This window comes from Chiroxiphia lanceolata, chromosome 11, assembly GCF_009829145.1.
Source record: "Chiroxiphia lanceolata isolate bChiLan1 chromosome 11, bChiLan1.pri, whole genome shotgun sequence".
Classification (NCBI taxonomy): domain Eukaryota; kingdom Metazoa; phylum Chordata; class Aves; order Passeriformes; family Pipridae; genus Chiroxiphia; species Chiroxiphia lanceolata.
Window position 1 is genome coordinate 6,045,174 of NC_045647.1, and position 11,548 is coordinate 6,056,721.

The 11,548-nt window shown below is 42.4% G+C and overlaps 1 protein-coding gene across 1 annotated transcript; it reads right to left on the bottom strand.

The window, feature by feature from the left end:
• Window positions 1–1,128: 1,128 nt before the first annotated feature.
• KBTBD8 (kelch repeat and BTB domain containing 8) lies at window positions 1,129–10,637 on the bottom strand. The gene is made up of 4 exons (XM_032699282.1): window positions 10,557–10,637; window positions 8,291–8,501; window positions 6,570–7,684; window positions 1,129–4,817 (listed from the first exon to the last, which is right to left on the bottom strand). The coding sequence occupies exons 1-4, from the start codon at window positions 10,570–10,572 to the stop codon at window positions 4,354–4,356; spliced, it is 1,806 nt and encodes a 601-aa protein (XP_032555173.1). The 5' UTR covers window positions 10,573–10,637; the 3' UTR covers window positions 1,129–4,353.
• Between the last annotated feature and the right edge of the window lie 911 nt (window positions 10,638–11,548).

Below are 11,548 nucleotides of genomic sequence, written 5' to 3' on the forward strand. Positions count from 1 at the left end.
GGTTGAGCAGCACACCATTCCTTGAGGGATCCTCGACTCCCTGTGACAGAAAGTTGTCACCAACGCTTTCCAGGGATCTCCTGGACTGTTTGTGCTTTGCTGTGTAGCTTCTCCAGCTGATATCCAGGTAGTCCCCCACCAGAACCAGGGCCTGTGACTTTGAGGTTGCTTCATCCAGTTCCTCCTCCTGCTCATGTGGCTTGGAGCAGACACCCACAGCAATGTCACCCTTATTAGTCTGCCCTTTCATCCAAGCCCATAAGCTCTGGACTAACTTGTCATCCACCCCAAGACAGAGCTCAACACATTCCAATTGTTGCCACACACAGAGGCAACTCCACCACCACACCTGCCTGGTCTGTCTTTCCCAGTGTGCAGCCCTTCATGCCAACATTCCAGTTACACCAGCTATCCCACCACATCTCTGCAATCCTGGTGAGATCAAAGCCCTGTGACTGCACACAGATGGTGCCTGGAGAGCCTGACAAGAGCAGCACCTTTCCAAACAAGAGAACCCCACATTGTTTTCCCAGGCTGCCATGACTTGGCAACTCCACTGGTCATTAGGTCCCTCCCTCTAGAAGGGAACAAAGGTTGACAAACAACCAGTATCATGCACAAGCAGCTTTGCTGAGCAAAATCACTGCAGCAGAAACCACAAATAAAGCTGGGGAGTTTTGCTTAAACAGCCAAGGGAGGGGAGAGAAGGCCTCTTGTGCTCAGCTCTGCAGCAAAGATGCTGGGAAATTCAGTATAAAGTGTTTCAGGGTTTTCCAATACACAGTATTATTAGGATGAAAAGCCCTACTTGACATTCCTGCTAGGATGTCAGCTCCAGCCAAAGGCGGGAAGAAGGGAAGGGAAGGAAAGTAAAGGGAAGGAACATGTTGCCTATGTGCAAACAAGTAAAAAGTTAGACCTGAACAGGCACAAGGAACGAGAGACAAAAAAGCAGAACAAAGCATCTTCCACCTTGAAAACAAAAAAAAAAGTGACACACAGAATTGAGACACAAGTGCAGAAACAGAAGAACTGAACAAACATCAAAAAGATACATCACTGGGTTAATTTTCAGAAATTTACTAAAATGCACACAAGAGATTTATCACAAAACCAGTTGAACTCCACTGTATTTCAACAATAGGTTTATTTTAAGAAACATAACATGACATTAAGTAAAAATGCAAAATTGTGCAATTATGGCAAAATGTTTAAAAATCCACACATTTGCCCTCATAGGACTACAGTACTTCTTACTAACATACCTGAGCACTGAATGTTGGATGCCACTTCTCAACAGCCTCGCGAACAGGGAGCTCTTCGATCTCTTGTAGAACATACACTGCATGTCTGGTGCACCAAAACTGCTTTTAGTTATTCTAGAGTTTACTGATGGAATCAAGTGGAAGTTACAAAATGTTTCCTTCTAAAGTTAACTAATAATTCTGGAAAAGAGATTCACACTCACCTAAGTCCTTACAACGCTAGAAATTCATGTCATAAAGGGAAATAAACGAATGCAGAAAAAATACCAAATGGGCAAAATGTACAGATTACTGCTCAAATATTACCAGTACCTTTGGTGCAATTATTTTTTTGTTGTTTGTGCTGTGCAAGTTTACTTAAGCCTGACTCTAAAGCAAAACTTTACCAGGAATCTGACTTTCAGCAAAACGTAGAAGCATTTAAGAATTGGCAAAATGTCACAGCTACATTACTGTCTCAACAAACTCCTCATGCAAAAGATTTAGTATATTCTACTCCCACGGCAAGTTCCAGGATTTAGCTTTCAAACACATGACAGACTTGGATCACACCCTCAGTTTGAATGGTTAAACAGAATGGAGATCTTCGTACTTTAGTGCAGATAAACAAAATTAACAAACCTACTGCAGAATTAACCACAGCATATTGTACTTCTATACATCACATGACCAGTCAACTGCTAACTCAATCCTATTTCATAGTTTCAAGTAATATATTGAAATTTGTTCTACTAAATAAATATAGAAGATTGTCAAAAAGCAGCAAGAAATCTTGTAAATATTCAACCAAGCTTAAAAAAAAAAAAAAAAACAAACCAAAAACAAGAACAAAGAAACAAGGAAAAAGCTCCATAACACTTTGCAAAAAAAATGATCTTACACACAAATGCAACACTGTTAGGGAGGGTGCTTCAGAAAGCTTGCAGCTAGAGGCCTACAACAGCGCAAAGAGAGCTAGCCAAGGACTAAGGATCATTTTAAAAATTAAATTAGTTGTACTCTTCAAAAAACCTCTTATTCTTGGCTATGCATATATATATAAAACTATCCAGAACTAAACAAAGGAACAATACACCTCAACACTGTTGGAAAATGCAGTCTTAGCGAGAATTGCCAAATTCAGGACAAAAAGAACCACAGGTGCTCACACTGGAGAGAAGCGTTTGGTGAATCTCTGGAAGATGAGGTATGTAATGCAAAGAGGCATTTTTATTTTCCTTTTCATTTCACAGTTTTTTTGTTTGTTTTGTTTGTTTTTTTTTTTTTTATTTTTAGACATTTTGTGCAAGAATTAAAAAATAGAACCAGGAGAGTATTTTCGTGTGTTAGAAAGATTCCACTTGGGAACAGTAAGACCACATAGTAAACAAACATTATCCAAATCCTCAGCCATGCCAGGGGGATAAACAATGAGCTAAATATTTGGCTGACTGAAATGTCAGCTGTTAAGCCAGATAGTGGTAAGCACTTTCAGCCAGTGATGGCCAGTGCCATGTGAAGTTAACTGGTTTACTTAGGTCAGTTGGAGAAAATAGGAAAGAGTAAGATAACTTACAGCTCTGCAAAAATTAACAAATTAAACCTGGCAAACTACAGCTGATACAAGTTTTAGAATTCACCTTTTCCCTTTTAAATCCAGTTTTCACTACTGAAGTGGAGGCTGAACTTTGAACTTATTTACTTCTTAAAAATAAGCTAAAAAATAACAAAAAGTGTTGTAATACATTGGATCCTTATTCTGTATTTTCTCTAAGAGTATTTAAGCCATGGACATTTATCGTCAATTTTGCTTTAATATACTGGATAATGATGACAGCTCAGTAGTGCAATTTTTCACATTATAGATTAGAATGGAAGAGAAGATATTTGAGGGCTTGACTGCGGAGAGAAAAGAAAAACAACTTGTGAAGTTAAGCCACACTTTTCCAAATCACTGGAGCACATGCCAACTCTGCACACAGCACTGTACTTTAGTGGAGACAGAATGAACACTCCACACAAAAAGAAAAAATAAAAGAGAACCAATACTGTTAAGGCCATATCCTGTCACCATTCTGTGCAAGAATACCACTGCAGTAAAAATGTTATGTTAGAAAAGACAATCTGATGACAGGACAGGGCCTGAAGACAGACACACACTGCATGAAAAATAACAGGCTGTCTTAAACAGTAGCAGAAGGCTGGCCCATTTCAGACAAACAAGTATTAAAAATGTACTAGCACCATCAACTTTTGGGTTAAAGCCCTTTATGGGATGAGAAAAAGGTTTTAATCAGTGTTAAAAAAAAAAAATGTTTTTACAGCACTACATCTACGTGGCAAAAAACAGGTGTGGGATTTTTTTTTCCCCCCACTATCATTAAGCTCAATTTTAACAAAAGTCCACAGACAACAAGTGGTACAACAATATGAACAGGCCTCCATCCGGGGCTAAAGTACTCCACAATCCAGTTCTGACTGAGCTTTTCTCCCAAATTGTAGTGCACAAACAAATCACAAACATCTCAGAGGACTTCAAAAACAGTACAAAAAGAACAGATCATTATGAATCAGGACCTACCATTCCTATGTACTTTCAATCTAAAATTAAAAAAAAAAAAAAAAGCAAGAAAACTTAGTGATATTGCCTCAAATTTTACCCGTATTAAAAAAAAAAGAGAAAAAAAAAAAGAAAAGTCACTTCGACACATCTTGGACATCCTTAGCTATTAATGCTAGATTTTCTTCACTGTAGTGCATAGTTATCCTGGCTCTTCCACTTAATTTGCTTTTACCACCAAAACACCCCTCTAGTATGACATGATTAAGTGTTTACCAGAAAAAAAAATGCTGATAATTGCACTTTGTAACCTCCTTCTCATTTCCCAGGAAGATATCAGTAAATATGAAACTGAACCAGCAATTCCCTCCCCAGACTGCAACCTTTAAAGAGCACCCATCCCCACAGACAAAAAACTGTCTGTTTCAGCTTACAATAAATACTGACAGAATTTCTTTGTTTTCTTTTAAGACATGTTTTCTCTAGCATCAAATTACCACTGAAATCACTAAGGCCTGTTACCGAAGGAAAAAAAAAAAAAAAAGAAATTTAAATAACTTTCTGAAGACACTGCGGATACAATTTAGCAACAACACATTCAAAATGCCGGCCTAGATCCCAGAGCTTGTCTGGAGTCTCGTATACTTTCTGCCACTGGTCAGTAACCTCATCGTACTGGTAGAGAGAATTCTTCCTGCTGGTTCTGAAAACGTGTTCTTCAACAGTGACTTGAGTAGCTCTGACAAACAGATGGAGTTTGTTTTTGAGGAGTACGAGTTTTATGTATGGATTAATGGACTGGTCACATGGGAAGTCTTTTTTTCGAGTCCACTTGTTCTGCTCGATGTCGTAGGCCTCCACGGTGAACATGCGCTGATGGTTCCCACAGGTCCCAGCTATGTAGTAGATGGAGTCGTTGTACACCGTCGCCAAGCCTTGGAGTCTAGGCACAGTCATGGGGGTCAGAAATCCCCAGTAATCCTTCTGAGGATCGTAGCAGAGAAAAAATTCCCCTGAAAAGAGAGAGGAAAAATAAAACATAACTTACGCTTTGTTTCCAGACCAGCAGTGCTGGGGCCATCAAGCTTTCAGGTGCTTTCTTCCACAGACAGAAATGCTCTTCCCATAACAAACACTCACTCCCAGCACCATCACCTGCTTTCCTTCAAGTGCATTACAACAATATTAACATCATGAGTAAAAACTTCTCTGAGTTTCTCTTTCAGCGGTAGAAAAGGGAATTTGAAGCTCATCAAAACCACAATGTTTTCCATATTTCCTAGCTACCCTTTATTCCTTCTAAACCATGTTTATTAATTTGGGACAAAACCTTTCAAGATTGGAGCCTTGAAATGCCTGAAGTACATTGTTTCACACTCTAACATCTTCACAACATGTCATCTACAGACTGGGGAGTCTCAGAATTCAGTGCTTAAAGCTGCCAAACCTGAGCAAATAACTGTGCTCTGTACTTCACATAGATCTTGAAGCTACTCATGCAAGGTGGTCAAGTTACATATTTAGGCTGATTTGCTTAAAAGGAGGTCAGGTGAATCCCTGCATGAAGGTTCTGATTCATTGTTAGCTTTGTGATGAGGTCATAAAGCAGCTCAGGGCAGCATAATGGAAGTTCAGCATTCCTTTTTTAACCACCTAATGTCTCTGACTCAAGAGAGAGAGACATTGAGAGAACTTGTGAATGTAACAGATTCATTTAAAGCCACAACCAACAAGAATCAAACCTGATAAAGAAACAATGGAAGAAAACTCTCTGTAAATCACATGAAAGCCCAGGAATGCAAAGTCAAGAAATCAGGTTGACTTTCTCTGGTAAATAACAAGGACCTTACAGTATTCCCTATCCTGTTTCTTTCCTGTGGTTCAGCTTTGTATGGAAAGTGACCCAAAGAGGGAGCTGGTATGGATGCAAGAACCCAGCTTCTACAGGTGTTTACAGAGGTGGTAACTGAGACACCTCCTCCTCTTCCTTTCTTTCTTTCCACTTCCTGGGCCTCTTACCACAGCCCCACAGACCAGTCTCAGCACTTTTCAGAGTAGGCTGTGTATGGCTCATGCACACACTCAAATACATATTTTATGTAAGATCTCCATAAGTAAAATAAAGGGAAGAATAAATTATTTGATCCATTGCCATGATGATCTTTTTTATTCATTCAAGAATCAATATCTAATACACCAATAAGTCTGATCACTTACCAGAAGGAAGGATGTAAAGGCAGTACTGTAATTACTGACCAAAGAAACAGAGCTAATTAAGAATGACAATTTATCTCTTTCTAGTTACTAGAATGATTTCAGAAAGCAGAGCAGGGCAGGAAACAAAGACCTACAGACCTAACAGTGGTTAATTGACTTTTACAAGTCACCAAAAACACAGACACCAGGAACTCCCACAGCTTTAGTCCAATAAAATGTAAAATGCTTTTTCATGGGACAGTATCTTTTCTCCAACACTAGCACATTTCATCCACGTAAAGATTTAATACAGAATTTTCACAGAAACGTTTTATACTGTTGACTTAGAACACCAAAACTGCCATTTGTGCAATAATTCAACACAACTTACTGACACGTTTCCGGGGCATGAGAATTCAAGCAGCAACCTCCCTCTTTCTTGCCCACTGCTCTCCCTAGTTTTCCCCCACCCCAGTGCCCCAGGGTTTTTTCCAAGGTGCTTTAGAGAGCACAGAGATTGAAAACTCCCCACTTCCAACAAAATGCCACAGTCAGCCAAACCACCTTACCCTGTAAAACATAGATGTTATCCTTATATTCCACAGCACTGTGAAACTCCATTGCCACCGGCATGGGACAGACAGCTGTCCAGCAGTTCTCCCGGCTGTCGTAGCACTCCACAGACTTGAGGGAGTTCCTGCCATCTCCTTCATAGACTCTCCCCCCAATGGCATACAGCTTTCCACAGCAGTGAACCAGCTTGCAGCCTATCCTGGCTCGCAGCAAAGGAGCTTTTGGAAGCCACCTATTGCCAGAGTGATCGTACATCCAGAAATCACTCTCCGCTCTGTGGTCGATGGAGACCTCGCTGCTGCTCGGTCTGTAACCACCCGCGATATAAATATCGTTATCAGGAGACACGAGAATTCCGACCTCCCTCAAGTCATTTGGTGGCTTGCATAGTTTAAACACTCTCCCTGTGACCGAATCGAAACAAGGCACTGTTTGCTTCTTTCCTGAGTGTTTGTGGGCAGCATCAAAGCATATGATCATTTCAGAAGCGGTCATTCCAAGCCGTTGTGTGTAGCCATTGGCACTGGGTTGTCCCTTTTGTACACAGCTTTTGGCCATCGCCTGTGCAAACATGGGAGGGATTTTCTCTAAAAATGTCTCTTCCAACAGAGGCATACGGATGCATTTGGCAAATATTTCTGGAAGGTGCACTTCTCTCTTATTTTGTTCATGCTCAAACCACCTTATAATGCTGTCATAAACGTGTTCTTCTTTGTCTACATTTAAATCATCACTGTTGAGGATACTTATCAGTTGGTCTTTTCTCAACTGAAGAAACTCCTGCTCTTTGGTGACACTCAGAAACTTTTTACGAATGTAGTCTTGTGACCTGTCCTTGAGTTCCTGATGACCATAGTGATCAGCGAAGATAAACACCCCGATGGAGTTCTGTGGGTCCAAGTGACTAATCATGTATTTAGCACACTGGTCTTGTATGGAAGGGATCTGGAAGATACTGGCTGCAGTGAACAAAGCTTGGACGTTGGCCTCTGTCAGCACTACTCTGGAGGTATATGCATAGTTCAACACTAAATGCATTGACTCTGCTTCCACACCAACTATCCGAACTTCCTTCTGGGTGCTCTCGGTAAGGCCGCTCGTGAACATCGATCTGCAGAGGAAACACATTCAGCAGTTTATCTGGAATTACCTCCTAACTACTGGTATGAAATTAAATTACACTGTACAGCTGATCCCAGTGTGCTTGTCTTCACATCAGCCCAAATACATTTATTACAGGTGTTACAGGTACCCCCACAGGACAGTTTAAGACTGTCTGAACTGTCTGACAGTTCTAGACTGGCTGAAACAGAAGTAGTGAGCTGGAAATTCTTGCCTAATTATCTCACTAACCCCATGTTAAAATTCACTGAGTTTACAAGCAAAGCTCTTGACATACCATCCTGAGTCTCAGCACTCAACTTTCAACAAGTTGTTTCATATGCATACTCCAGAATGTTAAAATATGTAACTTTAAAAGAAAACAATTGGAGGCAGTTTTGTTTGTTTTACAGTTGTGTGACATTTTCTCCAATGAGACTTTCCTTGACACGCAGACACTGATAATTCATTGACATTAAGAGAACAATAATGTTTACTTGCTAGGATCTATAATTACACAGAGTATTAGTACAGGTGCAGGGGTTTTTAATTTACATTTAACAAAAATAAGCTCTAATTCTGTTTTGATTGCCACTAGAGCAATGGATTGTCATACCTGAAATAAGGACTGATTGCAGCAAGAACATTCCTGTGACAAGAGAATGTTTTCCCATGATCCACTTCCACCACAATATCTGTCAGCTGTCCTTCATCATACATGGTCTTCAGCTGTTGCAGGATACTACAGGCATGGAAGGGGTCCATTCCACTGCTGACTGGGTTTGAGGGAGGAATTCCGTTCAGTGTTTGTGAAAACTGACTTGGTTCTATAAAGCAAAATCAAAACTGTTTAACAAAAAACAACCACCACCAACAACAAAAAAACCCAACCTTCAAAAAAATTCACCACATGACAAATAACCCCATGCATGACCAAGAATCAGCACAAATTTGTTCCATAGTTCCTCAGTGTCAACAGCCATCAACAGCAAGTCTAACATTTTCAGGGTAAATATATATATTTTTTTCTTTTCACAATGTAGATGTCAGTTGCCATTAGCCCATGAAATTATATTCATTAATGTTAAGGAAAATAATACAAATATTTCATATTTATGACACTTCACTGGGGATTAGGGAAATCAAGTCAAGACTCACAATGCTTATTGACTTATAAAATGAAAAAAACAAGGAACGCAGAGGAATAAGTCCACAACCTACCCCACCATTACACAAGTCTGTATGTAAATATTTAACTTCACACCAAAACAGGAACTGCCTCCTGCCTTACACAAGTGATGGTTTGAGCACAGACTCATGAAGAAACAGCCCTACAATAAGTATACTGGGCAACAAACTTAAACTCACATAAATTTGTATCTACAGTTACATGCTTTTCTCTATAAATAAAATACAATCATCATTTAAAATTGCCCAGGTATGAAGGAGTTCACATATCGCTGTGGAAACGTATTTAGTGGAGCATATGCTGCTAAACAACATGTGATAAGCCTAATGAAGTAAATCCCAAAGTGAAAATTGAGCAATAGCTCAAGCACAAAAATCCGTTTCGTAAGAGCGACAAAATTTTTACGCAACAACAACAACAACAACAAAGGAAAGCCCAAAAGAAAAACATTAGGTGGCAAGAGCTGCAAATCAGGTAAAGCTGCTGACTTGCAACAGAGAGAGCTTCCAACAAAATTTGGGAAACACAAAGGGGAAACGAGGAGAGAGACCAGCGATGATGAATGGGAGATTTAAACTCTAACTCGTGGTGACACACAGCAGCTGCAATTTCTCTTATGCAGAATTCAGACACAGCTTCCAGCACAGCCACAATAAACCAGGAGGGATCTGCTGCTGGGCACCCATTTCCCACAGCAGCACTGAGGCCAAACATCATCAGTGTCTCTTCAAAGTATCGTTAGAAAAAAATCTTCAAAACACTTCTTTATTTCTTTTTTTTTTTTTTCCAAACAAACCGGTAAATAGTTAAAGGTAAAATCTACGACAGGAGAATTTCCTTATCCTTACTAATAATTTCAATGTTTCAAACATTTGAAACTAACCAATCATTAGAGAGGGGGAGAATTTGTACTTGTTAAAAAACAATGTTAATCACTAGTTGCAAGTAAATAACACTTTGCTAGGTCAGTTCCAAAGCGTCCTACCTAGCAAAGCTACAAGAAAACTTTGATGCATTTACTGTTGCACAAGAGTTTCAGTTACTTTCTAACAGCGAAAAAGATGCAAAATTGTTCTTCTCTGACCATGGTAGTCACTGAGGCAAGGAGCTCGTTATCAGGGCAGCTTCCAGTGCTGGGAAAACTCATCCTCGTATTCCAGTTTTTCTATTTAATCCTTGACACGTTACAGCTTTCACCCCATAAAACATTCCCAGTCGCTTTGATCAACTTCATTTTCTCCCTTCCACCCCAAGCGCCTTTTTTTCCTCTATTAACACTCCTCTCGCTCGCACCTCAAAATTTTAACTCTGCCCCTCACGAACATCACCCCAAAACACTCTCCGCATTAATTTATGAGTCGCTCCTCCTCTCCCCACACACCCATTTTCACAGAAGCCTTTCACCAACCCCAGCTGAACTCGCCTCACACCGCGGGGGGGTCCCTCACAGGACCCCTCCCCGCCCCCCTCATACAGCACAGCCCGTCACACACACCCTTTCCTCTCACAGCATTCTCCTCCGCACCTACACCCCTCACCCCGGGACCCCTCACGGCCCCCCCATCCCGCACCCCCTCACACGGTGCTCCCCCTCCAGCACAGGCCCAAACCCCCTCACCGCCGCCCCCATGCACCCCTCAACAAACAGGCCCCGACACCCCTCCCCGGGCCCCCCCCGCCGCCCCGCACGGACCTCCCAGCGCTGCCATCCTGGGCCCCGCTCGGGCAGCGGCTCCGGGGGCGGCCCGGCAGGAAATGTCACCGCGCCGCTTCCCCGCCGGCACCGCGCGCACCCCGCAGCATCGGCCGCGCCGATTGGCCGCCGCCCCCGCCGCCTGCCGGGAAATGTAGTGCGGGCTCACCGCCCGCGGCGCGCGGAGCATGCCGGGATCTGTAGTCCCTCTCTGGCGAGATGCCTGGGAGTTGTAGTTCTCTAGGGGGCGGGCTCTACCCGTCGCGTAGCAACGAGGCGGCGCCTCCGGGCGAGCCGCCATTTTGGGCCCTGGGGCAGGGATGTGGGGGCACCTGCAGTGCCTTGTTCCGGAATGTTGGAGTCTGTTCCCTGCTGACCGGCTGAAATGGCCTCTCCACGTAAATAAATTATCCCCCAATTCCTGCAATTCTTCTGTCCGCACTGAGTTGCAGCTCCTGGGGCAAACCCTTCCAAAGAGGAGTGAAGGTGTCACTCACAGATGGCTGCCCAGCAGGTTGGGCAGAGCTGCCACCACCATCAGTGATGAAAACACACAGAAAAGGGGAAAAGAAAATACCTGCGAACGTCCTAATGCTGCAAGGATGCAGTGAGGGGCAAAGGAGTGACTGGATGTGAGACTCAGAGCTGTGTGAGGCTGAATTGACCTTTAACGAAAACCAATAATCAGCTACTTAGTCTGAAAGCTTGTCACGCCAGGAATATTCTTTATTTCCCCAGGGTTTGTTCCCCCGGCACGCTGTGGGCAGTCACGCAGCCGTACCCATCCCACAGAGAGCAGCTGAACAACTCCAGCACACAAGCGACCATTCTGTAGCCCGTGACCTTTAATATCAAAAGCACATTTCTCTCTCCATCCCAGGGGTCAAGGGGATGATAGTCACCAGCTTTTGCAGTTTTCTGCAGCAATTAGGCACTGGTCTCCTTCTTGGGGACTGAGACATTATCAGACGTTTACTGTGGAAGAGGTTTGG

Coding starts and splice junctions, on each gene's coding strand:
- KBTBD8 (XM_032699282.1), bottom strand. Junction 7,685..8,290: donor GCAATCAGTCCTTATTTCAG/GTATGACAATCC, acceptor TTTCCTCTGCAG/ATCGATGTTCACGAGCGGCC. Junction 4,818..6,569: donor TAACATCTATGTTTTACAGG/GTAAGGTGGTTT, acceptor CTCTCTTTTCAG/GGGAATTTTTTCTCTGCTAC.